Source organism: Squalius cephalus (assembly GCF_949319135.1).
Source record: "Squalius cephalus genome assembly, chromosome: 16".
In the NCBI taxonomy this organism is placed as follows: domain Eukaryota; kingdom Metazoa; phylum Chordata; class Actinopteri; order Cypriniformes; family Leuciscidae; genus Squalius; species Squalius cephalus.
Window position 1 is genome coordinate 12,469,566 of NC_137137.1, and position 11,274 is coordinate 12,480,839.

At 37.6% G+C, this 11,274-nt stretch overlaps 2 protein-coding genes across 2 annotated transcripts; both read right to left on the bottom strand.

Moving 5' to 3' along the window:
* Positions 1–457: 457 nt before the first annotated feature.
* Positions 458–5,946, bottom strand: lrif1 (ligand dependent nuclear receptor interacting factor 1). Its single transcript, XM_079896123.1, has 4 exons — positions 5,807–5,946; positions 3,119–4,889; positions 2,794–3,024; positions 458–2,119 (listed from the first exon to the last, which is right to left on the bottom strand). Exons 1-4 carry the CDS (start codon positions 5,812–5,814, stop codon positions 1,139–1,141), a joined length of 2,991 nt encoding a protein of 996 aa, XP_079752249.1. The 5' UTR covers positions 5,815–5,946; the 3' UTR covers positions 458–1,138.
* A 399-nt stretch (positions 5,947–6,345) lies between these two features.
* Positions 6,346–10,891, bottom strand: apex2 (APEX nuclease (apurinic/apyrimidinic endonuclease) 2). The gene is made up of 6 exons (XM_079897911.1): positions 10,698–10,891; positions 10,514–10,597; positions 10,125–10,305; positions 9,894–10,037; positions 9,462–9,531; positions 6,346–7,874 (listed from the first exon to the last, which is right to left on the bottom strand). Exons 1-6 carry the CDS (start codon positions 10,810–10,812, stop codon positions 6,786–6,788), a joined length of 1,683 nt encoding a protein of 560 aa, XP_079754037.1. The 5' UTR covers positions 10,813–10,891; the 3' UTR covers positions 6,346–6,785.
* Between the last annotated feature and the right edge of the window lie 383 nt (positions 10,892–11,274).

Below are 11,274 nucleotides of genomic sequence, written 5' to 3' on the forward strand. Positions count from 1 at the left end.
TGTAGCTACTTACGGTAAACTGAGCAGTCATTTGTCTTTTGCCAACATACTGGATCCACTTCTAACATTCAATCTGTGTAATTTCAACCTAGGAAACCAGTAATCTCTGAAGAAATGAAATCACTGTGTTGAGAGATTCTAATAATTAATGGTTTGGTATTTACATTAACCTCTTGGCTTCTGTGATTAGTCTAATGTACATTTTATAAGAAATAATGTAGCTTACATAGTTGTGAGGTAATACAGTTACATCTGCTTTACACTGATGTGTCCGTAACAATGTTTGTAGTGTCCTAATCAAGAGCTAAACATAAAAAGTCATTGTGAATCAGCTCTCTGGTCTTCATCTTCAAATCATTTGCTCTATTACGAATTTGAAAACACTTTCTAACATGTTGGCATTGTAAATAATCTGGCACATGCAACAGAGAGAGAATGCAACATAACGCCACAAACATTTCTGAATGAAATTGTTTTCTTTTATATAAAGACTTTGAAACATTGTCTGAAGCAAAAGGGCGAATTAAATTGTAATATTGTACCAAGATAACTTGGCCAAATGAAGACGCTGCAAAAAGCCTTAAATTGTAGCTTAGCAAGGTAAAAACAATCAACATTTCAGCAAAGCATAGCTGTGTCCAGACTAAACGGGTCCAAATACACTAGTACTGCAACTGATACACAGTTCAAAGTTATATCAAAACATACAAAGATTTCACTTTTTAATGTCAGATTTCACTTTTTCATTTACCCAGCAAAGGGTTCTCCAAAAGTGCATTTTATTTATTAAATCACCTTTTTAGTTCAAAATTAGGCTGTTACAATTTAGAAGAATTTAACTACAGAAAAACAAGTATTAATGAAGGCACATGAATCATACAAAGATGTAAAAAAAGATGGCATATAAAGTTGCTTAAAAGTATTGCAACGAACTATAAATAAGACAAACACAAAACACTTAGGTACTCAAACACTGAATAAAATATAACTGGAAACTTGAGATCCAGTAAACAAGTTAAAAAGGGAAAAAACATAGTAAAGATGCTGTACATTTTTTCTTAAACATGTAATGGTGGTATTCCCAGTCAGATTCAGTCTCTCATGCAGTGTACAGTTATTTAAACATAAACAGACACAACTAAACATTCATGCTTTGTTGCATCCGCTCCAGCGCAGCCTCTTTCTCCTTCAGGAGATCCTTCAAACGTTTGATCCTCTCCTGCCGCTTTATCTCCTCAGCATCCAGCGTTTCCGACGAGTAGAGCGCTTGGGTTGGAAAGTTGTCTATTTTGGGACCTGGGTGTTTCTTAGAGAATGGTATGATGGGGTCGTTTGATGCTGTCTGCACCTGGCTGGTGTCTTGCTGAGATGTTTCAGCATCCGTGTGCCTGCTCGACATGTTAGCGTATTTTATTCCGCTTAAGCACGGTACAATCTGGTTGTTGCAGTCCTGTAAACTGGATGAAGAGGATGCACTTAAACTATTAGGTGAGGAGATGTCATGTGAGGATTCACTAGCAGAGCTTTCTAATGGAGCCATGTCTTTACATGGACTTCTTGATAACCGTTTCTTCATTTCTTTCTTAACAGGATCTTGATCTTTTGGTTGACGTCTCTGAGGCTGGCGGCTCTCCACTGGGCTTCTTCTTGTCCCTTTGTGTGATTCGACAAGAGTACATGGATTGGGTTTCTCCTGTGTATGGAGTGAAGAAGTGGCTTCTGCAAGCCCTAAAACAGTCCCACAGGGACAGGCCGTACACACCTTCCCTTTTTTAGAGCGCGGTGGCGTCTTCCTTGCAGACGTAGGTGAGAAGGGATGACTAGCAGTCTGTGTTGCGTTTTGCTCGGGTGAGGGAGTAAGACAGCATGTGTTACCAGTACAATCTGCTGGCATTTCAGATCGCATATGAACCTTATCAGCTGCAGATTCTGTTGGTGAACAAACCTCCTCTTGACAGTTCTGTGAGATCAAACCATTTTCCATGGGAACAACTGAGCATTTAAAGGCAGGTGAAATATTTGAGGGGCGTAGAGAAGGAATGTCGTGACTCCCATCCTGCTCCCGCTTTTTTCTTTTGACCTTCAGACCTTCATCCTCCTCCGTTTTTGTGTAGGGAACCTATAAATACAGAAAATGAACAAAAACACATGAAACTAATCAGTGTGGTTGCTATGAGTCATATCTCCTCCAAAACCTCCTCCAAAGTTCAGTCAGGCAAGTTACTTTTTCCCCAAGGACAAACTGGAGAAAGAGAGAAACGTGTAAGAGCTGGGCAGGAAAGAAATAAAAAAATAAAGCATAAAAAAGTGAATTTGTCCTTAATTTATGAAATATTTAAAATAATTTAAATTTTAGTAATATTTATATACTATAATAATATTTATTCATATTTTAATTAGCTACTATTCTTCTATTTTAAGTTTTCATTTGAATTTTAGTTTACATTTGAGAAATTTAATTTAATTTTCGTCATTTTATTATTTTTGTTTTTAAATATTTCTATTTAGCTTTCTTTTTTTTCAGTTTTAGTTTTAGTACTTTTGATATTTCAACTTAAACTTGTTTTATTTCAGTTGGTTGCCAAGACGACATTTCTAATTTTCATTTTGTAAGTTTGTTTTTCATCTAGTATTTATATTTTATTTTATTTCAGACTTATTTCAATTAGCAAATAATTTTAGTAAACAATGCTGATTTGGAAATATTTTAAAATAACATCTTCTTTAATACACATTAAAACTGCATGCACTGTACATTACAACACAGTCTGGGTGCACAAATATGCAACTCACCTGGATCATGTGCTGGATTTTTGACTGCAGCTTTGAATCCTGGAGGACTTTACGAAGGCCGTCTAATGTGCGTTTGTTTATGATAAGTCTCTCTGTTTGTTGATCTGGCTTCACAGCCGGCTTTGCTCTTTGCAAGCAAATTTGTACGTCAGAGGTGATGCCGAATTCTTTTTTCAGCTGAAAGTCACTCTTGGGTTGACGGCTCTGATCAGAGGCTTGATTTCCAATGACCTGAAACAGAAGAGAGAAGAACACATCAAATACATATCAGGCTTTTGAAAGATATTACATTACTATTTAACAAAACTTAATTTTGGTATATTACCTTTTCAGTATTATCAGTGGCATGAACACAGACTGTTTGGCGCTGTTCCAACAGGCTGACAGTTTCAGCGACAGCTACATCAGCTTGATATCTTGTCTCTGGTGGACTTCTACTCTCCAAGTCTTTATCTGCCTCCATATTCACATTTTCAGAAACACAACTCAAGTTACTTTCAGCTATTTCATTTTCCTTGACCTGCTCATCATTCACATTCATTTTGTCATCACCCGTTTTGGCAAAAGAATTATCCAAAACATCTTTTTCCATTTCTGCATGTGCTGTTTTCCCCCGTTCATTCAGAGAGACAGATTTTGTGTTGATCTCTGTGTGTTGAACTTCTTCCCCTTCATTCAGAGAGACAGATTTTGTGTTGATCTCTGTGTGTTGAACTTCTTCCCCTTCATTCAGAGAGACAGATTTTGTGTTGATCTCTGTGTGTTGAACTTCTTCCCCTTCATTCAGAGAGACAGATTTTGCCACTTTTTCACCTGACTTTGGTGGAATATATGACACAAATATTACATTAGAGTCTTCATCGCTCTCATCCACCTCTGTTTGACTCGGTGTGGGCAAATTACCCGGGGCGCCTCCCAGGCACGTGGACGTCTCCTCATCATCATCACAGAGATCAATGATTTCACTAACACTTTTTGGGGGGGCTCGCTTAGAAGAGTTTGACCCCAGAGCGGAGCTGGCGGGCAGGGCAGGAGAAGTGCTGACAAACACCTTTTTTCCACCTTCGCTGATCATCACATCCTTGGCGATCTCCGAATTTTTCTTGGCCACAAAATAGACTTTCCCGTTGCACATGACCAATGCGTTGTCCTTGCCCGGAGTGATCTTTTCTTGGCTGGCCTGAGGAGGTGTGGCTTTACTTGCAGTCATTTCATTTGCCGTAGCGACTGAGTTGAGATGCTTGACTGCTTTTAAGATCTCAGAGCTCGCGTTGGGTGTCGATAAAGGTACAAGGCAAGGAGCGGTTGCGCCTGTTCCCTCCTGGACAACCCATTTAATGGGAGTGTTCGCTTCTTCATTAGTTTTAGCAACACAAACAGGTGTTTGCAAGTTTTCAGGAGGGTTTATTAGACTCGGCTTAGCAAGCAAAAGCATTTGCTGGTCAGAATTTAGCTTCACAGAGTTCACAGGGGACACAAGCACAACTGTGGGTGGACCCTTCCCAAGGTTAGGAGTGTAATTCACAGAGTTCATTATCCGGCATTTGATGGACTGCGGGAGTGCAGTTGCCGGCAGAGTCCTAACTTTCGCATTCGGTGGGATCTGCAGGAAATGACCGTTTGGGAGAACAGGTGACTTAACGGTAACAGGCAGCGTTTGAACCGCAGTCATGCTCTGTCCATTGGGTTGAGTTGGTAACTGGACTGTATACTGGGAAAGCGAGTGTGTCGTAAGAGGAACATGCACTTGCTTTGGATTGTGAATGGTGAAGTTATTAGTAACACTGGGTTGAGTTTTGATGGAGTTAGTTAAAGTTCTAAACTCTGGCAGGGTTTTTAGAACAACCCGTCCATCTGCTATAGGCTGAAGTCGAGGAAGTCCCTCTGGAAGTCGAGTCTGTGTTTGAGATGAAGACGGAGCAGGAGGATGAACAGATTTTGAAAAAGCTTTCAGTTGTGGATCCACATTGTCTCTTTCCGTATTAAATGGCGTCTGATAAAACTGTCCGTTCACTTTCTGGACAGGGATCAACTTCATGACGTTTTTCCCATCTGGTCCCACTGCAGGCATTGCTTGGTAGTAGACTCCAGTTCCACTAAAAGATGAAGAAAAAATATAAAAATTAATATTGTATTAACGGTGAAATACTATATAAATCAGAACAGTAAATATATATATATATATACACACTCTCTCTCACACATACACACACACACACACCACTGTTCAGACTTTTATTCAGCAGCACACATTAAATTGTTCAAAAGTAACAGGAATATTTTCTGGCATTATAAATGCATTTACCATTTCAAATAAATTTTTCATAAATGTTGCATTTTTCATAATCAGCATATCAGAATGATTTATGAAGAATCATGTGACAGTGACGACTGGAGTAATGAAGCTAAAAACAAATCAGCTTTGCCATCACAAGAATAAATAACTTAAAAAATACATTAAAAATTATAATTTTATTTATATTGTAATATTTCACAATATTAATGTTTCTACTATAAATCCAACCTTTCAAAAACATTAAAAAAAAAAATCTTACTGAGCCCAAACTTATCAATGATGACAACGTATGTTTATGGTTTGCATTATTTAAAAACTGTTGTCTACCTGTAGCATTCAATGTCACAATAATACATAATTTTCAATTAAAAACATTACTAATAACAAAAACATGAAAAATAAAGTAACAAATAAGTACTTAATTTGTCAAGTAGTAACCAAATGTAAAATTGTAAACATTAAGCATCATTTGAATATTTATTCGGCAAATCTGTCAGTTATCTGTCACCACATTCAAGGGAACCTTTGGAAAAATAGGTCTCGAGTTTCTATTGATGTCTTTTTAAATTTTGATCGGTTTTGCTTGTTTCCAGAGGTAAGATACGCGCGCGCGAGACACCACTAGTGCTAAAACACTCGCCATTTTAGACGAGCTTGCAACTAGCGAGAACAACACGCACGATTGTTAATGTGTTGACGCAGAGCTGATAAACTTACCCCTCCATCACGACTACCTGTAGACATCACACTTCAAGAAATAATTATTGTCGATGTTTTCCTCCGCGTACCGTTAGATTTTATCCACAAACTTGAACAGCCCTCTTCACAGGATGTGAAAAACCGGAAATACGTACATCAAAATAAAAGACACCTGACTGAAACCTGTGTAAGGCGAGAAGAAGAAAAAAAAAAAAAAGAAAGACACAAGAAAATAGAGAAAATGAACAAAAGAACAAGCAAGCGCGAATTCATTATTGAATGAACAACGAAAGAAAAGGTTCAGGAAAGGAAAAATAAATGAATGACAAACGAAGAAAGAAAGAAAACTAAAGTATGAGAAAGATAATGGGTTAAAGAAAGGAGATTAATAAATGAATAACAGACGAAAAGGGACAGGAAAAAAAGCAAAATAAATGAAAGAAAACAATGAAATGAAATGGAAAAACAAAAGCAAAAAAGAGAGCAAATGGGACGGAAAAAAAAGTGAATGCAAAAAAATATCAATGCAAGATATTGTATAACACAGTGATCACATCAAAGGTTACATATTAAATTTAATGAGTTATATTGTTTAATTAATTATCCCATGTACAATATTTAACAGAACAACAATGCCTTTATATTTAGAGGCTTTCATTCTCCAGCAGTAGTTCCAGCTTAGTTGCCTCATTTTAAATTCAGTATATGGTAAAGGTCTGTTTAATTTCATATAACTCACAATGGAAACTCAATTTCCTAATCAGGTAGTGATGAAGAGAAGACAGAACCTGAGATATTCTACGATTATCACTGGATTTCTGCAGTGTCTGAAAATACACCGACAACAGCACCCAAGCTGAAAAAGAGCATTATTTATTTCTGTCTCTATTGTTAGTTGAACAATAAAAATGGTATATATAAAAAAACAAACACAATACACATACATGTACACTCAAAACATGAAATACAGTATGCATAAAGATTCCTTGACTTTAATCTATTTTCCTTTCTCTACCCAGGTGAAAAAATTACACCTGGCCTGAGGATTGGAGGCGTGGCCTTGAGGACGGGCACATACAAAAAACTGCCGGCCTAGATTAGGTCCTGCTTTTTTCACAGTCCTTAAAACACAGGGCTCATTGTGTGATTTACAAAGTGGCGGCTGAGGAGGCCCATGCAAAACAGTTTTCCAAAAACCAGTGCATGGCCCTTTCTTACAGTCCTTTGACTTGTCTATGGATGTAGATTCTCCTTCCACTTCATCCTGATATTCATTCTCCATCTCTGCTGCCTTGGAGAGATTTGTCTCCTTTTGCGCATCACTGGGGCAGCTTCTAGTGTCACTCTCACTACCCGGGCCATCCTGAGAGGATTCTGCCTGTTTCGGGCCCCTTGAAGGTATCAACGGTGTTTGTTTAGGCTTAAAGAAAGCTAAAAGACTTCCTTTTGCATTACTTTCGGTTTTCGTCTGCTTGCTTCTTTTGGCTTTGTGTCCATTTGTGTCTGCTTCTCTATCTGTAGGTCTCTTCTTTGCAACACTGTTCCGCTGTACTACAGGATTCAGGTTTTCCCGAATTTCCCCAGCATCCTGTGATCCAGGTAGACTCTCTACACTCCCTTTAGAAACGCTCTGTTTCTCAGGAACTTTCACTAAGAAGCGTGAAAGTTTCTGCTGTTTGCCGATGAACTCTGGCATGTGGCGTGTGCACAGGGGTGGGCACTTGGGACTAAACTGGAGGGTACAGCTGAGCTGCGCCCATACAGGACAATGATCGGATCCCTCCACCTCTGGCATAATGTCCACGCCAATAAAGGCCGTCTCCACCAGAGAGCGGTCAGAGAAGATGTAGTCGATGCGTGTGCCGTAGTTGGTCTGCCTGGCTCCCGTGAGCGTGGACCAGCACGTGAAGGCGTTGGAGCGCTTTGGGTGAAAATGGCGGAAAGAATCCACAAACTTGCCACCAGAGGTAGAATTCTGGGAGATGTCTGCAAGATCATCTTCAGTATTTCCATTTTCTGTATTTTTTTCCGTTTCAAACAGGAAATGATCCATCCACTTCCTCCCAGGATTATCTTCAAAGTTATCCTAAATAACAGAACAGTAATAAGAGAAGGTTTGAGTTAGTTTGCATGTAGTGTAAGACTGGAGAAATTAGAAAATGCCGGGACACCTGTTTGAGGAACGACTACTCCCCGAGAAGACAAAGGACGTTTCTGGAAAATTAACATTTGAACTCTCTCTTCCAAAATTAACATCCCCATCCAGGCCATCCTAGACACAAGTCTCACCCCTGCATCATCTTAATCTACATCTCTTTCCCTTGACCCCCCATTCCCCCATCCCTTCTCGCTCTCACGCTGAGATCACCTGAAATAGCTCTTCCATGTAAATTTAAGATTTTGTCCTATCCAGTCACAACAAGACATTTGCCTGGTCACCTAATTTCTATATTTGTGGCATTGCATTGGGTGACCACAGTAAAATCTCACTGGTCCAAAATACTGTTCCACATATCACTATATCAACAGCATTATTTCCGGCAATCCCGGAGTGCATCATTTGGGTTCCGGAAGTAAAATTTATTTCAGTTTCTCTATTGGGGATTTATTTTTTAACTTATAAGCTTTTAAAGACAGACCTACTCTAAGCTATGGGGGTTGTTCAATCAATGGTATATTCTTCTCTCTTAAAGGCATTAGAGAGCCATTAGTTATTTTGCCAAGAGATCTCTTATTTATTTTATCATAATATCAAGACATAGGAGAGAGAGACAATGGACCAAACAAATGTCTCCGTTCCAGCTTCTCTGTTCCTCTGGGCAAAGAGGTTGGGATTTATATGCTCTGCTAAGAACCAAAAATACTACTTTACCAGAGGAACATGTGGTTTCTATTTAACATGGAATGTATATCCCATCACTATGCTTCGGTGGAAACTTCATACACTACATACACATTCCATGTCTCTAACTACCAGCACACACTCTCACAATGTCTCTCTCACACACATGTATTCAAGAACACTATGATTCACAAAATACAATGATTATGGATACAAATAAAAAGTAATAATACAGATACTTAATACAACTGGTTATGAATATTAACAAAAAGTAATAAAAATACTGAAGATGATATTAAATGAGGAAATTTTAGTCTTCTTCACCCGCATTATTTCAACTTTTTTAAATAATTGTGTTGAACATCAGACTTCTGTGTAAAAAAAGTTCATTACCTAAGATTCTAAAAAGTAATCTTTACCAATCAGAGAATTGTGGCGAGCAAATCATGCCACCCACCCACTCCCACAAATCACTGTGTCTATAATATGTATATATATATATATATATATATATATATATATATATATATATATATATATATATATATATATATATATATATACACATACAGTATTTATATATATATATATATATAGAGAGAGAGAGAGAGAGAGAGAGAGAGAGAGAGAGAGAGAATTACTTCTGGAACCAAGGCCACTGAAAAAGTGGAAAAGCATTGTTGCTCTATTAAAAATCAAATATGACTGGCTGAAAATGTGCCGCATCATCCAGCTTTTTTGCTTTTATTGTGTAGACTTTTATCACTTCTTGTGCCTGGTTAAATTGCGTCAACTAAAATCATGATGAAGGAACATGGTTTAAGGACTTACCACATCATCTGGGTCGCAGTGGTCTATGGGTCTGTGAGAGGTGTTCACATCACCCAAAACGATCACATGACTGAAGAGAGACAGAGGGATGCATTATTCAAACAAAAAGACACGTTATATCTTAGAAGAATCTTGATAACAATTTGAGGAATTTTTTTGGTCCCAATGAGGAAAACAGCTTATAATTCATACTAAGTGATGTTTATTGAAAATGTAAGAATGCAGCAAGTTTTCTGTGATGGGTTTAGGGGTAGAGTTAGTGTAAGGGGATAAAATATACAGTTTGAACAGTATAAAAATCATTATGCCTATGAAAAGTCCCCAAAAAACATGACACAAACACAGTGTGTGTGTGTGTGTGTGTGTGTGTGTGTGTGTGTGTGTGTGTGTGTGAGAGAGAGAGAACAGGTAATGGTTTGATCTCTCTCTCACCTCCCCGAGCTCAAGATGGCTTCAGCTCTGCACTGGAGGAGTTGGTAAAACTGCAGCTTGTACTGTTTTCTCTCAGGTTTGTCAGGGTCAGCTCGGGGACAATAAACATTGATAACAGTCAGCCTCTGTGGTCCATCTGTGCCACTGAAAGTAAAATAAATATCTGAAGCTTTCACAACTCATTAAGTTTTTTAAAACTAATAAAAAAATGTCTAGAGTTGAGACTCTTACATGAAATGATGCTGGGTGATGACAGCCCTTCCTTCATTGTCTAGTGCCAGAAGCTCCTCACTGGACAACTCTACCTGGTCACCATAGCAACCAACAGCCTCTCCCTGATTGGCGAGCAGACCTGTCAATCCTTCCTCGGCCAGGAATGGAGTAGCGGTATCTTTACAGTAGGTCGCGACACCTGGTCACCGAGTAAATGTTGTTCATCATCTCATACTCAGTCAAACAGTACTTGTCATTTGCAATTGGTAGTAAAAACGAGACAAAATATATTTAAAAAATACAAAATATTGGAAAGAAATCTAATGCTAAAATCAATAAAGTTTTTAAAGTCATTTTGCACATTTTACTGAGTCCTCCTGACACAAATGCACTGTAAGCTGCTTTACCTGAGTATCCACCTCGTCCTCGGCTAAAACTGAAGTATGAATTGTAGCCATCAACAATCGCTGTTTTCTCATCCAACAGGTCACCTGAAAACAATGTATGCAATTGCTGAGCTGATAAAGTTGTTAGAAATAAGGCTGCTATTATGAACCCAATTCAAAATCCCGCGTTACTTAAAACACTTACGGGTAACTTTAGTCTCTTGGACGCAGATTATATCGGCATCGAATGAATCCAGAATTTTCTTGATACCATTTTTAAATGTTCGTATCCCGTTTATGTTCCATGTTACAATCTTCATGTTTATCTGTCAAAAAGGTCGGAGGACTCAAGCAGAACGCAAGTCTGTGAAGCACCGACCTTATTTTTGTCTATCTCATAGCTTTTCAAAATAAAAGTCTTTACACATATGCACCAGTTTGCAGTTTCCACCATGCATTTTAGTAAAACTTTTATTTATATATATATATATATATATATATATATATATATATATATATATATATATATATATATATATATATATTTATATATATTATATATATATATATATATATATATATATATATATATATATATATATATATATAATACCCACTTCTAAAAGAAACAATTACAGTAGTCAAAAGTATGTCTTTTTTTTTTTTTTTAAACACACAGGCCTTAATTTGATTACCACAATTGATTACACATTTTCTATTAATGTTACAACTCATCCTATTCTTGTAATATCTGATATTCTTTCAGATAAATGAAGACCTTT

Coding starts and splice junctions, on each gene's coding strand:
- lrif1 (XM_079896123.1), bottom strand. Junction 3,025..3,118: donor CCACTGATAATACTGAAAAG/GTAATATACCAA, acceptor CTTCTGTTTCAG/GTCATTGGAAATCAAGCCTC. Junction 2,120..2,793: donor AAATCCAGCACATGATCCAG/GTGAGTTGCATA, acceptor CTGTATTTATAG/GTTCCCTACACAAAAACGGA.
- apex2 (XM_079897911.1), bottom strand. CDS start 10,812: ATGAAGATTGTAACATGGAACATAAACGGGATACGAACATTTAAAAAT. Junction 10,306..10,513: donor AGGACGAGGTGGATACTCAG/GTAAAGCAGCTT, acceptor CTCGGTGACCAG/GTGTCGCGACCTACTGTAAA. Junction 9,532..9,893: donor GCCATCTTGAGCTCGGGGAG/GTGAGAGAGAGA, acceptor GTCTCTCTTCAG/TCATGTGATCGTTTTGGGTG.